This window comes from Schistocerca gregaria, chromosome 2, assembly GCF_023897955.1.
Source record: "Schistocerca gregaria isolate iqSchGreg1 chromosome 2, iqSchGreg1.2, whole genome shotgun sequence".
Taxonomy (NCBI): domain Eukaryota; kingdom Metazoa; phylum Arthropoda; class Insecta; order Orthoptera; family Acrididae; genus Schistocerca; species Schistocerca gregaria.
Genome location: NC_064921.1, coordinates 777,029,882 through 777,053,568, shown reverse-complemented (window position 1 = coordinate 777,053,568; position 23,687 = coordinate 777,029,882). Strand labels below are relative to the sequence as shown.

The 23,687-nt window shown below is 39.9% G+C and overlaps 1 protein-coding gene across 9 annotated transcripts in view; it reads right to left on the bottom strand.

The window, feature by feature from the left end:
• Positions 1 to 23,687, bottom strand: part of LOC126335019 (ryanodine receptor) — a 691,249-nt gene that overhangs the window by 96,285 nt on the left and 571,277 nt on the right. For 5 of the 9 annotated variants that reach the window (XM_049997852.1, XM_049997851.1, XM_049997850.1 and 2 more), the window contains 5 exons: positions 21,887 to 22,056; positions 11,584 to 11,653; positions 11,377 to 11,397; positions 5,324 to 5,503; positions 54 to 285 (listed from right to left, as the gene is read on the bottom strand). In XM_049997852.1, the coding sequence (XP_049853809.1) occupies positions 54 to 285; positions 5,324 to 5,503; positions 11,377 to 11,397; positions 11,584 to 11,653; positions 21,887 to 22,056 (673 nt within the window). The remainder of the gene's footprint in view (positions 1 to 53; positions 286 to 5,323; positions 5,504 to 11,376; positions 11,398 to 11,583; positions 11,654 to 21,886; positions 22,057 to 23,687) is intronic. The other 4 variants (XM_049997855.1, XM_049997853.1, XM_049997856.1 and 1 more) reach the window with 1 other exon arrangement.

The window sequence follows — 23,687 nt, the reverse complement described above, 5'->3', positions numbered from 1 at the left end:
TTCAGCTATGTTGTAAGTATTCAATTATGAAAACACCTTCAAGCCATACGTACCAAGATTGTGCCCTTCACAGGTCAGTTGTATGAATCGGAAGAGGGCACAAGTGAACTCAGCATCATGCATGTTCTTCTCTCCTGCAGCTCCTTCAGATCCTACCCCAAGCCCTTCAGCTTTAGTGTTGCGTTCAAATGCATCTAAGTCCAGAACACTGCAGGAGTTCATAAGACCGGCAATTGACGTGAAGAAACCAACATCCTTCTTTTCCTTGAGGTGGTTTAGCATTCCCTAATAACATATAATGTAATTAAAGGTGGTTATGAAACTGACCGCTTCCAGCTTTTGCCTGAAGAGGAGAGTGGGAAGTTTCTCAGCAGACAACCCACAACAAAAGAAAGGGATGCAATTACAGAGGCAAAAGATAACTGATGTAATAATATCTATACATTATTTACACCTTCTCTCTCTCTTTCTACCCATTCCCTTTTCTTCTTGGAAAGGGGGGGGGGGGGTGAGGTAAATGTTGAGAGACAAGAGGAACTCTATTCAGAGTCAGTAGTGTAGAATGAAGAGGATAAGTTGTATTTCATTCATACTTCTCTAAGCTCAAGATGTAATTCTGATTTATCCATAAATAACATTGTAATGATATTGTGTATAATATTCAAACAATTTTTCTTGAAACTGTTGATTCAGAAGCAAAATATTATTCTTCTTTCTCTTGAAACTCTTTTCTTTCTGATTCAGAGCTTGGTCTTGTAAATACAAATGTATATGCTTTGTATGGCCACTGACAATTGCTGTATGTACACACATGACTTTAGCTTCATGTTACACTTTCCACCTTCTAATACCATGTCACCCTCACAACACCCCCACAATGACCCCTTTAAGTTTTATTTACATTCCCTCTGCGAACATGCCTTCACCCTAGTCAGATGATGCTCCCATATTTTATTTACTCAGGCTTGTCTGACATTTGGCATTATCCACAAAGGCCTCACACTTAAAGTTCCTATCTCTGGCTGTAACCCTACTTTCCATCAGTCCCTATACCAGTTGCAAACCGAACAATCCATAGCCCTCACCTGCCTAATCCTTCACCTACACATCAACTCAGCCAATGAACACATCCGTCAACTCCTATCCCTAATCAAAGTCCTCAATCTTTCCTCTCCCACTGTTCAGAGCATCCTCCTACAGTCCAACAGCAAATTAGAACAGCATGCCACCCTCCACCTCAAAAAAGTATCCAATTTCCCAGTTTCCCACCTCCAGAAAGGCAACTCACTCACCCTCCACAACCTTTCCAACAAACCTCAACCTCCTCTCATTGCACACAGACCCAGTCTCTCCCTTCTACTCAATCTCCCACTTCCAGCTCCACTGCCCCAAAACCTCAAAATTCTAGTCAACACAATCTGGAACCACAACACCCCAATTCAGTAGTTAACCTTTCCTCCAAACCTCTCTCCCAATCCGAAACCTCTGTCCTATCCAAAGGCCTCACCTTCAACCCTACTCCCAGATTCAACCAAACAGCCCTCGTCAAAGATTTACTGTCCTACATTTGTAGTCTTTGCTGTAAATATCACTTTGCCATGAAGAAAAATAATCCTAATCCTGCTCCTAATGATCCAACTCCCCAAGACACTATCCAAATTGAACCCTGCCTGGAACATTTCCGTCCTCCGTCACATCGGGATCCACCTCCTCTTCCTGAAAATCACCCTCTCTAAACCTTGAATCTTTCTTGAAAAACCTTAATCCTACTCCCAACATCACCACAGCTGACGCCCAGGCTATCCGTGATCTGAAAGCTGACCGATCCATTGTCATTCATCCAGCTGACAAGGGTTCCACGACCGTGGAACTTGGATCATTGGGAGTATGTGGCTGAGGGACAGTGTCAGCTTTCAGACAACACTACATACACATTTTGCCATCAAAGACACCAACCACTTTCTCAGACGCCTGCAATCCTTACCCAATCTGTTACCCCCGGAAACCATCCTTGTAACCATTGACGCCACTTCCTTGTACACAAATATCCCGCACGTCCAGGGTCTCGCTGCGATGGAGCACTTCCTTTCACGCCGATCAACTGCTATCCTACCTAAAACCTCTTTCCTCATTGCCTTAGCCAGCTTCATCCTGATTCACAACTTCTTCACTTTTGAAGGCCAGATATACCAACAATTAAAGGGAACAGCCATGGGTACCAGGATGGCCTCCTCGCATGCTAACCTATTCACAGGTCACTTAGTGGAAGCCTTCTTGGTTACTGAGGCCTGCCAACCTAAAGTTTGGTACAGATTTATTGATGACATCTTCATGATCTGGACTCACTGTGAAGAACAACTCCAGAATTTCCTCTCCAAACTCAACTCATTTGGTTCCATCAGATTCACCTGGTCCTGCTCCAAATCCCATGCCACTTTCCTCGACATCGACCTCCATCTGTCCAATGGCCAGCTTCACACATCCGTCCACATCAAACCCACCAACAAGCAACAGTACCTCCATTATGACAGCTGCCACCCATTCCATATCAAACTGTCCCTTCCCTACAGCTTAGGTCTTTGTGGCAAACGAATCTGCTCCAGTCCTGAATCCCTGAACCATTACACCAATAACCTGAAAACAGCTTTCACATCCCATCACTACCCTACCAACCTAGTACAGAAGCAAATAACCAAAGCCACTTCCTCATCCCCTCAAACCCAGAACCTCCCACAGAAGAACACCAAAAGTGCCCCACTTGTGAAAGGATACTTTCCGGGACTGGATCAGACTCTGAATGTGGCACTCCAGCAGGGATACGACTTCCTCAAATCCTGTCCAAAATGAGATCCATCCTTCATGAAATCCTCCCCACTCCAGCAAGAGTGTCTTTCCGCCATCCACCTAACCTTCGTAACCTCTTGGTTCATCCCTATGAAATCCCCAAACCACCTTCCCTACCCTCTGGCTCCTACTCTTGTAACCACCCCTGGTGTAAAACCTGTCCCAAGCACCCTCCCACCACCACCTATTCCAGTCCTGTAACCCTGAAGGTGTACACGATCAAAGGCAGAGTCACGTGTGAAAGCACTCACGTGATTTACCAACTGACATGCCTACACTGTGAAGCCTTCTATGTGGGAATGACCAGCATCAAACTGTCCATTCGGATGAATGGACACTGGCAGACAGTGTTTGTTGGTAATGAGGGTCATCCTGTGGCTAAACATGCCTCGGTGCACAGCCAGCACATCTTGGCACAGTGTTACACCGTCCGGGTTATCTGGATACTTCCACCGACACCAACCTATCAGAACTCCGGAGATGGGAACTTGCCCTTCATTATATTCTCTCTACCCATTACCCACCAGGCCTCAACCTCTGCTAATTTCAAGTTTCCATCCCTTGTACATCACCTGTCATTCAACATCTTTGCCTCTGTACTTCCACCTCGACTGACATCTCTGCCCAACCTCTTTGCATTGACATATGTCTGCCTGTGTCTGTATATGTGTGGATGGATATGTATGTGTGTGTGAGTGTATACCCATCTTTTTTTTTCCTCCTAAGGTAAGTCTTTCTGCTCCCGGGATTGGAATGACTCCTTACCCTCTCCCTTAAAACCCGCATCCTTTCGTCTTTCCCTCTCCTTCCCTCTTTCCTGATGAAGCAACCTTGGGTTGCGAAAGCTTGAAATTTGTGTGTGTGTTTGTGTGTTTTTTATTGTGTCTATCTACCAGCGCTTTCTCGTTAATCCTGGTATTGGTTTTTATATATCTGGTATAGGGGTGAACATTCTTGGCTGGTTGACTGAAAGAATTTCATTTGATTTTGTATATGATGTATTATATTTCATGCTAAAATGTATAAAAAGAAATTAATTTGTTAGTACTCTGTATGTACAGTTAAAATTACTCTTATTTTTAAAATATTTGAAATTATGAAATCTCCAGTATACTTAAAATTTATATTATTAATTGTACAATCTAAACGTAATTATTAAATTTATTTCTGGATTCATTTATAAAATAATGTTATATCTTGGTGATGATTCTTCTTTTGTTAAAAAGGTTTGCTCTGTAAACTCTTTGGAATATTATGAGTACTGCAGAAAGTCAGTAGTAGTGGGCATGCCTCTGATGGAGACAGACATATTTATACGATCTACACTAACAATGTAATGTGGAATGTTAAGTGGAAATTGTAAAAAAATAGTGTGATATTTAATAATGTGACAAATAATAAAATTCAAAAAATATACAGGCAAATCTTCATCAGATATTTATTCATCAGGAACCCACAAAGTGAAATCAAACTTTCAGCTGCCAGAATGTACCCCTAGATGCAATACTTGGAGCCAACAACAAGAGAAAATGAAGATAAGTAAAAAGTTTTTCTTTTGTATATCTTGCACCTCTTGAAGCTTTTGAAACCAATGACGGCATTAAGAAAAATTTAATGGTGATGTGTGGGAGGGTAAGATTACAAGTCCCGATGGTACCAATCGGCTGCTGTGTCATTCTCAGCCCACAGGCATCACCGGATGCAGATATGGACAGCCATGTGGTCAGCACACCGCTGTATGCCAGTTTATGAGACCGAAGCTGCTACTTCTCAATCAAGCAGTTTCTTAGTTTGCCTCAAAAGGCAACACCTATCTCTGAGAAGTGCTGACAAGAGATCTTGATTCTCACCAGAGAAGCTTCCTCAAAACATGCCTCACAACCACACAGTCTATTCCATGTGACTCCAACAATTATAAGGATTCAGGATTCAACAAATGTCAGCAGCCAATCATGTTAACTATTCCCACTGCCTGTGAAATGTGTCTACATCTACATTATATAACTGGATACATCAAAAATCTACTCACCAAGTGGCAAAAGGAGAAACCCATATAAGAAAGTTAAAGAAATGTGTGAGCTTTTGTTGGAGCCAGTGGCTTCTTTTTCTGGCAGAAAGGTTAAAGGGGTTGGAAGAGGGATGAAGAAAAAGGACTGTTGATGTTTAGGGAATGGGGACACTTATGGAAAAGTCGCCCAGGATCCCAGGTCAGAGGAGACTTACTGGACAAGACGAAAAGGAAACGTTTGAGACTTTTCTTCTCATCCTCTCCGGAATGTCTCTCCTGATTCAGGGTTCTGGATGGCTTCTCCATAACTGTCCTCATTACCTAAACATTGCCAGTCCTTTTCCTTCATGTCTCTTCTTTCTCCTTCAACTGTTCTGCTACAAGAAGGAGACACTGATTCTGAAAGCTTGAACTCCAACTTCAATATGGTGTGATGATTTAATTTGTTTTATGAATATTGCTGTTTCTCACCATTTGAATATCACTGTTTCCTCCTCTCAGTATTGATATACCGAGTTGCAAAGTTTTCATAACCATTTCACTTGGTACTCCTTTGCATGCTGATATATGCAGAAGAACCATCTCTGCAACACCACGATTTGCTAAGCGTGCTTGGTGGAACAGGAGCTTTTGTTTTTCCATTTCTTGTTCCTGTAGACATGTACATTATACTACTAAGAATGTTAACAAACACAAAACATTCTACTTATTAAACTTACAGTAAGCCTATTTTCCTAAATTGTTAACATCTCTGTTGCATTAACAACCAAATAAAGTTCACAAAATAATTATTATAACATAATAAGTAGAATTTTTTAAGAAAAAATTTAGGCTTTCTTTTGTTATTTTTGTGGTAGTGTTAGCATCAGTTTTAAAACATTCAGCACTTAGTCATTTATAATCAAAAATAAAATATAAAGTATACAAGAAATGGACCCAATTCTCAAAGCAATGAGTATATATTCCCATAAAAATGTTTATACCACATCAGACTGTTAGATAAGCTATCAAACTAAATCCTTTGTCAGACACACACACACACACACACACACACACACACACACACACACACACACACACGTGCAAAAAAAAAAAAAAAAAAAATACTACTAAAATTATGGTTGAAAAACATGTAGAAGAACACAAGGGTGACTTGTAAAAGGGGAGAAGCAGACAGATCAACTGCTGTGAAAAACATTTTCAAACTCAGACGACTTAGACACTGACAGCCTATAGCTACTAAACACCGAAATAATTTTAAACAGAAAGAGTCGGGTGAAAAACTGAATGGTACTGGGTTCCAGTGCTCAATAAGATGTGTACCATATATAATGATAAGTGTGACATTTCCAGCCATGAAGATTAAATTTTACAAACAGAATTTTATGTGAGATGACCAATACCAGCTGTTCATCTGAATGAATGGACACCTTCAAACAGGACCAGAGCAGATGACAGTGTCCGACAATGCCAAATTGTGCATCATTTTCAAAAAATGTGATGTCACATCTGTATGTAGTAGCATGTGGAAACCATATTTTACTTTAGTCAGCAGTGAGCCAAGATTTGTATCAGGCCTTCAGAAAACCAACAACTTCCCCTTGAAGATGTCCTTAGCAGATAGGGATTTCAACAAGAAATTCCCCAACTGTGGCATAATAATGCAGAATATTTTAATAATTTACATTTCCAGCCATGAAATTTAAATTTTACAAACAGCATTTTATGTGGGCCTAGCCAATAATCAGTTGTTCATCTGAATGAATGGCCTCCAAACTGGCCGAGAACAGAGTTGCCTACCCCATGACAAAGCACACTGTTGATCACAACATGGTCAATTTCAAATGCCGTTTTAGAATGCATGCAGCACCATTTTCTCTGAACTACATAGATGCAAGTTGTTCTTGGAACCTGTCCTTGATTCCTGCAATCCTCCTCATCTTAATGTCAACTAACCCTCTGCTCCACATCCACTGCCAACCTATCCAAGTACACTAACTTCACCAACAGCTTCTTCCTCGGTGACTTCCCTTCCACTGTTCTGTCACTCAGTCTAAGTCTACTTCTCCATATCACCACCATCATGTGCCGGAGGAATTCACCAGTGCCATGCTCCATGTGTCACCTTTCTGTCTCACGCACCTGCTGGCCCCTCCTCTTGCATTCTGATCCTGTACATCTGGTGCCTTCCTCTGAGCTGACAGTCATCATCTTCCAACCTTCCCTCTCACTCCCTGGCTCTTTTCTCACCTCCCCCATTGCATCCAACACAACATTTCACCACAGTCAACTGGCAGAAACGCAGTCCTGGCTTTGTGTTCAGCTGGCACAATTTATCTGTACAACTGTGTGTGTATGTGTGGGAGGGGTGGGGTGGGGGGGGGGTGGGGGGGGGGGGTGGGGGAGGCATAATTTCGATGACTCAACAGATGCACAAACATGATAGGAGTTCAAAACAAATAGCAAATTCACATTTAGCCTCCTACTGTCTATGTTCTTCACAAGACTACACAGTCCATGCATTGAAGGAAAATTATGGGAAAAATCATTTGTTGCAAATTTTTGCACAGTGCAAGGAGTGTGTGTCCTGAACAACACACTGAAAATCCTGACCAGTTGGGTGTGACGGTTCTCATGAGGGATCATTTAAAAGAAACTTTTTTTTTTGTAACTCAAATCCCACAGCTTCTAGTGAAATTGAATTAAGTTTCCTACAAAAAAATTCCTATTCATTTTTTCTGGGGGGGGGGGGGGGGGGGCAAAACCATAGATTATTAAAAATATTGTTTTAAAAGTATAAAATTCATGTCTAGCTTTAAATGAAGTGGGTTAAAAACAAATACTCCATGTATGTAGTACATCAGAGTGCAGTAGAGATATATTAAGGGATAAACTCTGTTTCTGGAGCATAACAGGGTGAAGGGGAGGAAGCATGAGGCGAGGTAAATTGCCAGATTGTGTTCACTCACTTATCTCCTTCATTAGTAAAAGTCTCATGAAGTTCTTGACCAATTTACTACAAATTTTTACACACAGCTCTAATAAACAGTCAGATGGACATAGCATATGTATTTTAATATATATAATTGTATTATACAGAAGAATTAGGTGGGTAGATCATGTAACTAATGAGGAGGTACTGAATAGAATTGGGGAGAAGAGGAATTTGTAGCACAACTTGACTAGAAGAAGGGATTGGTTGGCTAGGACATGTTCTGAGGCATAAAGGGATCATTAATTTAGTATTGGAGGGCAGTGTAGAGGGTAGAGACCAAGAGATGAATACACTAAGCAGATTCAGAAGGATGTAGGTTGGAGTAGTTACTTGGAGATGAAGAAGCTTGCACAGGATAAGACCACAACAACAACACAGAGTATGTAAATACATATATAATACATGAAGGGGAAATGTTGTTAGCAATAATCTCAAAAAGATCTTGACCAATTTACTTCAAATTTTTAAGTGATACTCCAACAAATATTATATATTCTTTAAACAACAATCTACAAGTTTTATGTTAAAACCAACTGCGAGAAAGAACATGCTACGCTGTAAAATGTGAGATTTTTTTTCCGCTGTCAGTTTTAACTACAAAAGCAGGACGTTTAAACCATAAGACAAATCATTTCTCCTATACATATTTTTTCTTCATATCCATAATTTTAAACAAAAACTGTATACACAACTGCATGCTATTTTGTTTTCTTTCTCACAGGGTGTTTTAATGGAAAACAGGAAAATTATATTTATAGCTGACTGGCTTATGAGCAGAATACTACTATGGAATCTGAATCATTAACAACTTTGTAAACCTGCCCAACTGTAGATTAGAACTTAGCAAAATACTGTCACTGAAGCTACTACCCTCACAGATCTAGCAGTTGAAGAGGTCCCTCTCACACCCTTTATACCAATGATCCCCATCAATTTATACATTCATTTTAAGCGACATAAATTTCCACTACTTGAGGTTTTGTTCGCAGTTGTAATAAGGAAGTCTAAAGGTCAGAGAGAGGGAGGAAGAGGAGATGGACAGAGAGGTGGGGGAGGAAATGGACATAGTGAGGGTAAAGGAGGAGGTGGACAGAGAAAGGGGACAGAGAGAGAGAGAGAGAGAGAGAGAGAGAGAGAGAGAGAGAGAGAGAGAGAGAGAGAGAGATGGACAGAGAGAGCAATGTGGGAGGAGGAGATGGACAGGGAGAGAGGGGAGAAGGGGATTATGACAAATATTCAATTCCCATACATTTTTAGCAATTGTGAAGTATTAACAGGTTCAGTAGTACTACACAAGAGCTCATGAGTGATTGTCTTCTAAATATGGAGTAAATATTCCAAATTATGTGCTATATGACCACAGTAATGTGTGGGTGTGAGTTTTTTCCATTTTTTATTTTGAACTGTATTTGCAAATAAGCTTATGAATTGAAAAGTATTTACAGAATTGAGAGTGTTTTCGAGAGTTTAAATTTATTAATTTTTCATCTGCATTTTTATCCTTTCTCTTTAAATATTTTTCCTTGATTTTATGGTATTCATTATATTTATGTACTCTCTGCCACACAAATACTTTTTGCTGTTTCCAGTTTTCTTCCAACATTTTTACTAGACATATTTTCCTGGTTATACATACCTTTGGCAGTTCTCTTGGTGTAATTTCTGTTCTTTTCTGTAATATTAGTTTCTCCTTCTTTCTTTCACCCTTTTTCTCTTTAGTCATGTCCCCATGTCCCATACCTTCCTACTCCATTTTGTTTCACATGCTGCATTAGTGAATGTCCCCCACCCCTCCCTGTCCTTTCTTTTAATTTTTAGTTTACTTTCTCTAAGTGCTTTATTATTATTTATTTGTTCTTCTCTTTCTATACTTCTACCCTTTCCCCATATTATACTTTTCTTCTTCTAATTTTGATTTTTATCTGCCCCGTCAGCTTATGAGCCCTACCTGTGCTTATGAAATTCCTGCAGCTCATTATTATTACATACTCTAGGTTAATAATACTGTGTGCCTCATCCAACTGTAACTTGCAGCCTTTTCTTATTTTATTAATTCATTTTCAGTGCTAATTGCAAAGAAATTGCTGTCATCTTGCTGAGAGGTTGTTCTCTGCCATACACGTGATGGGACATGGAAAAATGATAGAAAAGCTAAACTGGAACTGCTAACTTGGAATTCGATATGAGGTTGTAATCCTCACCATATTTTTATATCTAAAAACAAAGATGATGTGACTTACCAAACGAAAGCGCTGACATGTTGATAAGATACACTAAGAAACACAAACATACACACAAAATTCAAGCTTTCGCGACCAACAGTTGTTTCGTCAGGAAAGAGGGAAGGAGAGGGAAAGACGAAAGGATGTGGGTTTTAAGGGAGAGGGTAAGCAGTCATTCGAACCCTGGGAGCGGAAAGACTTACCTCAGGGGGAAGAAAGGACAGGTATACACTCGCACACACATTTCCCTGATTTCCAAACAAGCCTTAGCATTTTTCCCTCACAAATCTTGAGATCTCAAGGGTAAGCAAAGACAAAAGTTGGCAAAAAATTTAATGTCTGCTTGTGTCTGTGTATGTGCAGATGGATTTGTGTGTGTGTGTGTGTGTGTGTGTGTGTGTGTGTGTGTATACCTGTCCTTTCTTCCCCCTGAGGTTAGTCTTTCCGATACTGGGGTTGGAATGACTCCTTACCTTCTCCCTTAAAACCCCCATCCTTTCGTCTTTCCCTCTGCTTACCTCTTTCCTGATGAAGCAAACCGTTGGTTGCAAAAGCTTGAATTTTGTGTGTATATTTGTGTTTGTTTGTGTATCTATCAACATGCCAGCACTTTCATTTGGTAAGTGACATAATCTTTGTTTTTAAATATATTTTTCCCACGTGGAATGTTTCCTCCTATTATATTCTTCTCACCATATTTTTATTGTGAAGTGTGTTATTTCTCTTAGCCTGGCTTTCTGAGTCACTTTCTACTTTATAAAGCATATTTCTACATCTTTTCTGTGATTTTGCTGCTCCACTGAAGGCTCTAGTAGTTCAATATTTCATGTTTTTTTCTTTTCTTTTTTTCCCCTCTAGCCCCACTTTCTCCACAGTCTTGCATCAATATTTTTAATAAATGGTGAGCAGTTGGCTGTCTCCTGTCATATTACATTTCCAGCTGACCTCTTTTTCTTTTTAAAAAATTATTCTCTACTGGTACTGACATTATAGTACCAAAGTTCAGCGTTCAACTTTCCAGAATATCTGAAATGATCACTTATGCTGAACCAACTGATAAATGAGACTGCATAAAAAATGCTACGTCTTGAGTAACATGAAGAAATCCCAGTTATGTTACATTAGGTTATTCTTCTGATATTATGCAAACTGAAGTCACATTGAGAATGCACAAATATTATATCTCTGGAAGCAGTTTATGATAAAAATGAATCTCTGATGAATAATTACAGATGTAAAGAATTAAGAAATCATAAGGATTATCTCTTTATATATTGATAAGAAGACAAGTACAAAGCTATACATACCATTAATTTGTCCATTGTTCGCTATAGAGATCAGACGGAGTTATGGTTAGTAAGAATAAGCAACTAATAAAAGAAAAATTAGAAAATTTTAACTCCAATTGAGTGAAATAGTTGTATGATATCTCGGTTTGAATGTAGGAAAGGATATTTGTCACTTTAAGATGAATAAAATGTAAATAAGACATGGAAGGGCTAGTATCTGCTTACATGGATTGAAGCTGCTCCCTCTTCATCACCGCCTTCTTCTTCACCTTCTTCTTCTTCCTCTCCACAAGACCTGATGAAGATAAAAGTACAAGCACACCTTCAATAGAAAGCTGGACACCACACACAGAATTATTTACAGTTGGAAGATATGATTGGCATGTTTATAAAATGTGATGCTCCCGTGAGGTTTCGCCAAGCACATATGAAAATCCACTTTTTATCTGTTTCAGTTTCCTTCCTCTTAATCTGTTCATCTTTAAATGAACTTTCCATACACATATAAGATAAAGAATAGTATGTTTACAAACAGAATCCTCTTCCTCACCCATGTGAGACAGTCCGACTCCAGTCACACATCCCCCCCCCCCCCCCCCCCATCCACACACACACACACACACACACACACACACACACACACACACACACACACACACACACACACTTGGAAGTATGTGCATTAAGTGCATCTTTATATGCAGTTAACCCTTGGGTAATAAACAGTAAGGACAAGAGAGGATACAGTGATGCTACAGAAGAATGCTGCAGATTAGATGGGTAGATCAGTAATAAATGAAGCGATACTGAATCAAATCACAGAGAAAAGAACTTAATGGTGCAAATTGAGTAAATGAAGCGATAGATTGATAGGGCACATCTTGAGGTCTTGAAACACCAGGAATCATAAATTTGGTAACAGGGGGAAATGCATGCAGGAGATAGGAAATGGGCTAAAAACTTTGTGAAATGGATCTCTTGAATTGAAACAAGAAAAAAATAACTACACTTTTCATAATATTGTTATATTCCATCCTGGATTTTCCATTTAAAAATTTTTACACATATTTTCATTTAAAATTTAATAAATAACTTGTCACAAAACATGTAAATGTTCAGTACACTGAAGTAAATATGATAACTCTTAGGCTATATTTAGCCATGCATCATCAAATACACTGACGGAAAAAAACGGCAACATCAAAAATTAATTAATGTAGAGTAACGAAATTTCAGGAATACTATTGTCTAAGCAAAATATTTATGTGATTAACAATGCCAGACCACACATTAATGTATGTGTGATATAAACCATTACAAATGTGAAATGTTGGAAAATTAATCATCAGTGTAACTGTTGGAACATTGAAGGCAAGCATGCATACGTGGATGCATTGTATTGTACAGGTGCTGGATGTCAGTTTGTATATTAGAGTTCCATACCTGTTGCATTTGGTCTGTCAATACAGAGAGAATTAGTGTTGTTTGTGGATGATGCTGGAGTTATCATTTTATGATGTCCAATATGTACTCAATTAAAGACAGACCTGGTGATCAAGCAGGCCAAGGCAACATGTTGGCACTCTCAAAGCAAGTTGCGTTACAACAGTGGTATGCAGGCGAGTGTAATCCTGCTGGTACACATTCCCTGGAATGGTGTTCACAAATGGCAGTACAACAGGTCAAACTGACAGACGGATCTACAGATTTGCAGTCAGTGTGCATGAGATAATCACAAGAGTGTTCCTGTTGTCATACAAAATCACACCCAGACCCAGGGTTGCCACAAGTTTTCCCAAGTGATACTCCCTGATATTTCCCTGATTTCCAGACAAGTCTTACCATTTTTCCCTCACAAATCTTGAGATTGCAAGGGTAAGAAAAGACAAAAGTTGGAAAAAAAATTTAAGAACTACAGTATTTTCAAACATGTGAGCAAACATCTTAAAGTACTATCATCAACATTTTTTGTAATGAACTGTTTTTAGATGGAGAAAACAAGCCAAATAGTATATATGTTTCATTAAGACACACTTTTTTTTCAGTAAACCAAAACATATTTGGTGACAAAAATATGCAATTCATTGGTGTCACAAGACAGATTTAAAATACCTTCACTGATTTCAGAAATAATCTCACAAAAAAGTAGGCCTCTTGAAAGAAGTGTATAAAGGAGGGAAGAGTTGTGTATATCAACACTATAAGTGACTGCCAACAAAATGTTGGTTCTACTATGTCCATTATTGTCAATTATTACCCATTGTGTTATGTCCATGTTTTACAGGTATTGTGTGGTTTTTCTTTCAAGAAATACGTGAGTACATAGTGTACAAACTGCCAGCGACTACCACAATTTTCTTCTTCTTATCATCCATACTTTCTAATATATAAACTACTTTTGAAGTGCCAAAATGCACTAGAATACATAAAGTGTCTATAAAACACCGCACTGTACAATGTGCTTGTGGTGAGGCAGCCACAGTTCCTGAAAACCATCACCCATGGCTTCTGGCCTGCCATGGAGCACCACAGTCCTGGGTCCATGAAAATCCACTGCACTACGGCACACACAAACAGACCTGGACTGTGAGCAGATTGGTGACACTAGATCCAATGGGTACGGCCTGCACATTAGTGGAAAACGATGGGCTTCAGGTCGGCAAGCCCAATTCGTTAGATATACCCACAGAAATGGCCTGCGGTTTTAGTCCGCCATGGAAGTCCACTCATGTGGCCACCTATTCACATGTCACAGGCACCATATTGATGATAGGAGACCATGGTGATCAATCCATGCAACAGATAACTTGTGATAATACTCTGAGAATCAATACTAATGAGGATATGTAGCAGCTCACTGTCTAGATGATTGCTGACCCACAGGCAGGCACATAGAAAAGACAATCACACTCTCACAATTAATTTTTGGCTTTAACCGTTGTCAGAATATGAGAAAACACACACATTCACACAATCAGTCAGACACAACTCATGCATACATGACCACCGTCTCCAGCCGCTGTGTCAACAGCTTCTGAGAATCAGATCCAAACAAATCACTCCTCACGCTTCCCTGCCTCTCATCAGCAGCTACTAGGCTAGTGGCAAGAAGTGGTGGCAGCACTGACTGCAAGCTGAGGGAGTGGTAGAAAAGGGAGAAGCAGGAAGATGAGGGGGTAGGGAAACGGCACATGTATTCAGCTGCACTCAGCCAGCGACAATACATAACATCTCAGTAAAGAAACCATTTCATCTACTGAGACAAAAAACAAGATTTTTCCAGTGTTTTTTCAAATTTCCCTAATATTTCCCTGATGTTTCTGACATGTTTGAAATACCCTGATTTCCAGAGCTTGTGGCAACCCTGAGACCATAACTCCAAGTGTAGGTCCAGCGTGTCCAACACAAAGAGAGGTTGGTTGCAGTCCCTCAAATGGCCTCCACCTAACTAACACAAGGTCATCACAGGCACTGAGGCAGAACCAGCTTTCACCAGAAAACACAACAGGCATCCATCATGCCCTCCAAGGAGTTCTCGTCTTACACTGCTCAAGTTGTAAATAGCAGTGGTTTGGGGGCAGTGGAATGCACACTACATCACATCTGGCTCAGAGCTGTCCCTGAAGTAACCAATTTATAACAGTTCTTTGCATCACTGTGGTGCCAACTACTGCTCCAACTTCTGCTGCAGATGCAGTAAAATATGCCAGAGCTAGACACTGAACACGATGGTCTTCCCTCTCGGTAGTGCCATGTGGCCATCCAGAGCTCTGTTTTCTTGTGAGCATGCATTCTCACTACCACTGCTGCCAGCAATCATGTGCAGTAGCTACATTCCTGCCAAGTCTTTCTACAATATCAGAGAAGGAACATTCAGCTTCTTGTAGCTCTATTACACGACCTCGTTCAAACTCAGTGCGGTGTTGACAATGGCACCTTTGTCACCTTAAAGACATTCTTGACTAACATTGACTCAGCACATCCAATCTCAAAGGTAGCTAATGCTCATGACAGTTACAACATGTATTTATGGAACACCTGATCTGCATCCTCATAGTGGCACAATTAGCGCCACTCTTGTGTGACTGGTGTGAAAATTGAATGGACATCATCTTTCAGATGTAGAAACATGCTTACACAACTTTCATTTGTGTCACACAACTCCTTCTAGGTGTTGCAATTTTTTCCCCATCAGTCTAGAAATATCATTATACACCCCTGGAAATAGAAAAAAGAACACATTGACACCGGTGTGTCAGACCCACCATACTTGCTCCGGACACTGCGAGAGGGCTGTACAAGCAATGATCACACGCATGGCACAGCGGACACACCAGGAACCGCGGTGTTGGCCATCGAATGGCGCTAGCTGCGCAGCATTTGTGCACCGCTGCCGTCAGTGTCAGCCAGTTTGCCGTGGCATACGGAGCTCCATCGCAATCTTTAACACTGGTAGCAGGCCGCGACAGCGTGGGCGTGAACCGTATGTGCAGTTGACGGACTTTGAGCGAGGGCGTATAGTGGGCATGCGGGAGGCCGGGTGGACGTACCGCCGATTTGCTCAACACGTGGGGCGTGAGGTCTCCACAGTACATCGATGTTGTCACCAGTGGTCGGCGGAAGGTGCACATGCCCGTCGACCTGGGACCGGACCGCAGGATGCACGGATGCACGCCAAGACCGTAGGATCCTACGCAGTGCCGTAGGGGAGCGCACCGCCACTTCCCAGCAAATTAGGGACACTGTTGCTCCTGGGGTATCGGCGAGGACCATTCGCAACCGTCTCCATGAAGCTGGGCTACGGTCCCACACACCGTTAGGCCGTCTTCCGCTCACGCCCCAACATCGTGCAGCCCGCCTCCAGTGGTGTCGCGACAGGCGTGAATGGAGGGACGAATGGAGACGTGTCGTCTTCAGCGATGAGAGTCGCTTCTGCCTTGGTGCCAATGATGGTCGTATGCGTGTTTGGCACCGTGCAGGTGAGCGCCACAATCAGGACTGCATACGACCGAGGCACACAGGGCCAACACCCGGCATCATGGTGTGGGGAGCGATCTCCTACACTGGCCGTACACCTCTGGTGATCGTCGAGGGGACACTGAATAGTGCACGGTACATCCAAACCGTCATTGAACCCATCGTTGTACCATTCCTAGACCGGCAAGGGAACTTGCTGTTCCAACAGGACAATGCACGTCTGCATGTATCCCGTGCCACCCAACGTGCTCTAGAAGGCGTAAGTCAACTACCCTGGCCAGCAAGATCTCCGGATCTGTCCCCCATTGAGAATGTTTGGGACTGGATGAAGCGTCGTCTCACGCGGTCTGCACATCCAGCACAAACGATGGTCCAACTGAGGCGCCAGGTGGAAATGGCATGGCAAGCTGTTCCACAGGACTACATCCAGCATCTCTACGATCGTCTCCATGGGAGAATAGCAGCCTGCATTACTGCGAAAGGTGGATATACACTGTACTAGTGCCAACATTGTGCATCCTCTGTTGCCTGTGTCTATGTGCCTGTGGTTCTGTCAGTGTGATCTTGTGATGTATCTGACCCCAGGAATGTGCCAATAAAGTTTCCCCTTCCTGGGACAATGAATTCACGGTGTTCTTATTTCAATTTCCAGGAGTGTACGACACTTACTTACAATGATCACATTACTGCACTATATTTGTACAGAAGTCAAATTTTATTAATACTAGCATTATCAGATGTTATCAAAAATATACACATCAGCTGGTTCTTCTAAGTAATTCATTCATGGAGCAGGAGGAGTACACCACTAATAAATTCCTTACGCTCCTCTTCAACTGACCTTTATTTGTAGATAAATTTTATGGTTGCTTGCAAGTTATTGAATATGTGTGTTCTTGCATAATGGGTACCTCTCTGGACCAAAGCAAGTGACTTTAAATTTTTGTCAAGATTATTCTTATTTATTGTATTGTTACCATGAACTGAGCTGTTGGTTTGGAAAACAGATATATTTTTAATGACAAATTTCATTATCGAATAAATATGTAGTACCACTGATTCATTAAACAGGCCACTGCAGGACGTTCTTGAGTTCACACTAGAAATAATTTTTATTACACATTTTGCACACAGAAAACATTAGCTTGGATTGTTGCGCCCAAAATAGTCCCATTGGATATTACAGATTGAAAGTAAGCAGAGTACACCAGCTTTTTTCATTTTTATACCTATATGACTGATAACATTCACATTGCAAACAGAGATTTGTTTAGGACCTTTGACAGTTCTGTGGTATGCTCCTCCCAGATGAATTTATTGTCAAGCTACTGTGCCAAGAATTTCATGCTGTCAACTTCTACTACTTGCTTGTCATCACATTTAGGAATATACTGGTGGGAAATCTCTTACAAGTTCTGAACTGCATACAATGAGTTTCAATATTATTCACGTATGGGCCCAACAGGACCACACGAGTTACAATCAATCAATGTAACTTTTGATGAGTGGCCTTCCTTTGTGTCCAAATTTGTTTCATCCTTTCAGAATTAAGTCTCTTACTTTCATCAGACCACGGTGCTCCAGTCTGTTTTCTAATTTGCCTCTGACCAACTTTCCAATCAAATATCTTTTGTCTGAATGTTTTTCTATCTGTAATGTCTGCCTGAGTTATACTGGGTACTTTGAGACCCTCCCTAATTGCAGCCATCCATTTAATTGGCCCAGTTTTGACCTTACTTCTGTTTTCATAGAATTCTACTATTTTTTTTTTGTATACCTAGTGGATGTCATTCTTTTAATGTTCCCCTAAAATTTAAGTCTGTGTTTTCACATGTCTCCATGTCTGTCCGTGTATTCTCTTTCCTTATAACTTCTCAGCCTATAAGATTGTCCATCAGTAATTTTGGGGCCTAACATTTTCCTAATAATCTTTGTTTCTTTCTTTTGAATTTCATCAATATCTCTCTTTCTACTTACAATTAAAGTATCTGCTCCATAAAGACATTCAGGTTTGATTACAGTGCCATAATACTTCGGTTTTTTATTATAAATATTTTCTGCTAATTTGAATGCAGTTGCCATTTTTTAACAGTGAACTTTGTTTGCACTTTTTCCACACCATTTTCCTTTATGATTTCCTCCAAGTATTTAAATTGAGAAACCATTTTTATTTTTCCACATTTCACATTCAGAAACTTTAGTGCTTCTTTGTTGCATGTCATATATTCAGTTTTTTGAATGATATTTGTAGTCCTATTTTTTCCACAACTTCTTTAAGAATTTCAATTTGTTTTTGAGCTGTGGTGATATCCCTAGTGAAAATTTCCAGATTATCTGCAAAGGTGAGGCAGTCTACTTTAATATTACTTATACCTAGCTTGATTGTTTGTTCTATATTTTAACTTGACTTTTGCTCTCACTATTCTGTTATTACCTTTTCCAAAACACGGTTAAACAGTAAAGGGGAGAGTCCATCTCCCTGTCTAACACCAGTCTTTACATCAAATGGTTCAGAAATTTCTACCACAAATTTAATTTTAGAACTAGTCTTGGTTAACATTTCCTTAATCAATGTTAGAGTTTTATTATATAGCCCTTGTTCCTTTAAAATTAGGAATAGAAGATTCACGATCAACTGTGTCATATATGGTCTTTTTAAAATCCACAAACGTACATGAAATATTGTTACTAGAATTAAGCCTAATGATTAGTTTTAAATTAAGAATTTGTTCCGGAAAGGATCTATTTTATCTAAGGTCTGCTTGGTAATTCACCAATTGTAGGTTCTAACTGTTCATGGGCTCGACCAAGAGATACTGTGGGAAAATTTTGTATGTGACTGGGAGAAGAGAGATTCCTCAATAATTATTAATATCCGTTCTATCACCTTTTTTTTATGCAATGGATGGATTAGAGCAGTTTTCCAGTCCTCAGGTATTTTCACAGTTTGCCAGATATGTCCTACTAATTGAGTGATCTCTTTTATAGTGATAGGGCCAGCTGATTTTAGTAGTTCTGCTGTTATGCCATGTTCTCTGGATGTTTCAATGTTTTTAAGTCTCTTAATTTGTTCAGTTTTATTGATTTCATCAGGTTCTTTAGAGTTAGTGTCGGTGTCATTAGTCTGCTGTGGTTGAAATTTATTTGCTGGCTCTGGACAGTTCAATAGTTTTTCAAAATAATTATCAAATACCTTATACTTTTCCTGGCTGTTAAGAGCCAAACTGCCATTTCCATTTGTGAAGCAAAGACTCTGAGGTTGATAACCAGTTAGTTTTGTTTTGAGTGTTTTATAAAAGCTTCTTGCTTTGTTCTTTTGGAAGTCTTTTTTGATTTCTAATAGTTAAGCATTTTTGTAGTTTATTTTAGTCAGTCAGATTAATTTAGATGTTTCTTTTCTTACAGTTAGAAAGGTGCATGTATAGCAGTTTTGTTACCATTCCAATTTGTGATTGCCTCATACCTAGACTTAACTACTGTTTCACAAACCATATACCACCAAGTGTGTTTTTGTTTCTTTCAAAGTGGAATTAAATTATGTGCTGTTTTGATGAACTTTTCTTTTAGACTTTGCCTATTGTTGGATTGTTTTTTGTCCAGTTCGCTTGTTAGAGGTGGGGTTGTTTTAGCAGTGTCAAATTGTAGGATAGCATTTTTTGTTTTGAACAGATTTCATGGTTGAAGTTTTACTTTTATTTGCATTAAATAATGGTCAGAATCAATATTTGCCCCTTTCCTAACTTGGACATTTAAAAAGTCTTTGTAGTTAGCAGATGAAACCACTACATGATCGATTTGAAATTCCCCAATAAACATGTGGAGCGCCTGCCAAGATTTTAGTTTAGAAGAGTTCTTTTTAAAATGTGCCAACATGATTTTGAGGTTAAAATTTTTGCACAATTTGACACGTCTTTGGCCATTTTGGTTTTTCCATATATGCACAGGAAATCCACCCACCATTTTCTTACATTTTTTCTCTTTACCTCTTTGAGCATTAAAATCTGCCATTATAATTTTAAACAATGGAAAATCCAGGATGGAATGTAACAATACCAGAGAAGGAAAGTTGCTACTCACCATATAGCGAAGATGCTGAGTCACGATAGGTACAACAAAAAGATTCACACAATTAAAGCTTTCGGCCATTAAGGCCTTTGTCACTAGTAGATGCACATACACACACGCACACACAAACACTCACATAAATGCAACTTGCACACACGTTTGCAGTCTCAGAGAACTGAGACCACACTGCGACTAGCAGCACCAGTGCATGATGGGAGTGGCGACCATCACACACTGGGGCTGCTGTTCGCAGTGCGGTCTCAGTTCTCTGAGACTGCAGACGTGTGTGCAAGTTGCATTTATGTGTGTGTGTGTGTGTGTGTGTGTGTGTGCGTGTGTGTGTGTGTGTGTGTACTACTGACAAAGGCCTTAATGGCCGAAAGCTTCAATTGTGTGTATCTTTTTGTTGTGCCTACTATCATGACTCAGCATCTTCGCTATATGGTGAGTAGAAACTTTCCTTCTCTGGTATTGTTACACTATAATTTTAACATGGTTTTACAGAATTTTCGAGATGATGCTTTCTAATGTTGCCCAAGTTGTTTTAGTGACAAGACCAAGGCTCAAATACAGTAAGCAAGTTAAGATGAATAAGATTTGCAGTAGTTATGCAGAGATGGAGAGGCTTACACAGGACAAACTAGTATGGAGGGCTGTAGTACACCAGCCTAAAGGTTGAAGATGATGAGAACAATAACAAGAGGATGTGAGGAGACCTGCTAGTGCATTAAAACTGGATGTACAGAAACAAAAAATGATAAACAAGTATCACCCACTAGAAACTTTATGTTTATATTAATCTGTACGTGTTCACATTCTCCTTAATTCTTGTGGAACATCAGATACGTAACGAGATGGGAAGTCAGTAGCACCTCCACAGCTTCATATGAAAAGAGAATGGGCATGAATATTATTTTAAGAGGGACAGACTTTGGGTGATGAAAGAAATCACTCAGTTTTTCTGTTTCATGTGATTATAATGCAACAGTGATATCCAAATATGGACAGAAACTCACTTGCTTGCACTTAGTGGATTCTAGGGCCTTCCCTTTAAAATGTAAACAATACTACAGTAACTGATAAAGGGCTACACACTTCACTGCCATTGGATTTCTCACAATAATAACTGTTAAGCTGGCAATAAGTGAAACTGAAAATGTAGCTAAGGAATTCAGTAAATGAAAATGGCACAATCAACTTAGCTGCAAATTAAAAATCATATTGTCCAAGCAAATAGTTAAGTGTTGCAAACTCAATCATCTGACTGTCAATAACACCTGATCTCAATTTTACAGAAAATATACATTCAAAATGGGACTCAGAGACAAAGATTTTCACTGGGCCACAAATGTGGTGAGTATAAATTTGAATTATTCAGTCCAAAGCACTAGAAAAATATTTCATCAGTGGAATAATAAGGAAAAAAGAGGTCAATATCACATTTCATAGATGTAAGTTCAAATTTAGCTAAGTAGATTAAACTTACTTGGACTGGATTTCAGCATACGACATGTACAGTGGATCTTCTTGTAGAGCTCCAGTTCGTTCAGTCATGGCTCCTCGGCAGAAGGTTGTCACAAGTTGATTTAGAGGATCTGGTTTTCCTTCATCTTCCTGTTCATCACGCTTTTTCAGTTCGGCGTCCTCAAAGGATTGCTGCATTTCAAGGATACAACAAACTGTTAACTCATTCATTGCATTAAATAAGCCCTACCTAATGGGCAACTCTAACCTAACATCTATGTTAATGAAATACGTATAATCTAAAAAAGTTCTGTATATAAAGAAGACTTAAATAAATTCACACAAATCATGGAATCTCACACATGTAGTCATTATGCTCTCTATGATGGGAAGAGCATGGGTTAGAATTGTTTAACTTCTCTACTGCCCAGTTTTATGAGTAAAATACCTGTCTGTGACCCTGTGTGTGAAATGGGTGTGTGATCCAGAGGCAGAATTGTTTTGTATGTGTGCACATGACTATCACTGTGGCATGATTTTATCAGTGCATGTCGTTTAATGCTCTCCTTCTTCTTAGTAGATCATGTAACATTTGGTAAATTCAGCATCACGAATTATCGTACAGAAAAGCGTGTGATTTGTATGGTATACCTAGACCGACCCAACAAAGTACAGTACAGGAAATACAAACAAACCTGGGAGGATAACCACTAGTAAATGAGGTAGAAGAAAAAATGTTGAGGCAAGGTATCTTAAGGGTTGCACATTGGCGATTTCCTTTCACTAAACTGGATGATTTTTAGTGAAAAGCTATCTTGATAAAGATAAGATATTTTCTAACAAGAAGAATGTGCACATTTTTTCCTCAAGCAGCATTCAGAAGAGCTCCACATTTGCCTAAGCAAAATTATCAAAAGAGTTTATGCAGGAGCGAATAACATGACAGTTAAATTATATTTCTCCATTATAAGCCAATGCTGGAAAATTTCCCACCTAGCAACATAATTAACTACACTATGTGATCAAGAGTATATGAACACCCCCAAAAACATACACTTTTCAATTAGGTGCATTGTGCTGCCACCTACTGCCAGGTATTCCATATTAGCGACCTCAGTAAATCAGATATTGTGAGAGAGCAGAATGGGACACTCTGCGGAACTCACAGATTTCAAACATGGTCAGGTGACTGGGTGTCCCTTGTGTCACATATCCGTACGCAAGATTTCCACATTTCTAAACATCCCTAGGTCCACTGTTTCTGATGTGATAGTGAAGTGGAAATGTGAAGGGACACATAAAGCACAAAAGCGTACAGGCTGACTTTCTCTGCGGACTAACAAAGGCCGCCAACAGTTGAAGAGGGTCGTAATGTGCAGACATCTATCCAGACCATCACACAGGAATTCCAAATTGAATCAGGATCCACTGCAAGTACTATGACAGTTAGGCATGAGGTGAGAAAACATGGATTTCATGGTCAAGCGGCTGCTCATAAGCCACACATCATGGCAGTAAACGCCAAATGACACTTCGCTTGGTGTAAGGAGCGTAAACATTGGACGATTGAACAGTAGTAAAACATTGTGTGGAGTGACTAATCATGGTACACAATGTGGTGATCTGATGGCAGGGTGTGGGTATGGCAAATGCCTGGTGAATGTCATCTGTCAGAATATGTAGTGACAACAGTAAAATTCGGAGGCCGTGGTGTTATGGTGTGGTTGCATTTTTCATGGAGGGGCTTGTACTCCTTGTTGTTCTTTGTGGCACTATCACAGCACAGGCCTACATCGATGTTTTAAGCACATTCTTGCTTCCCA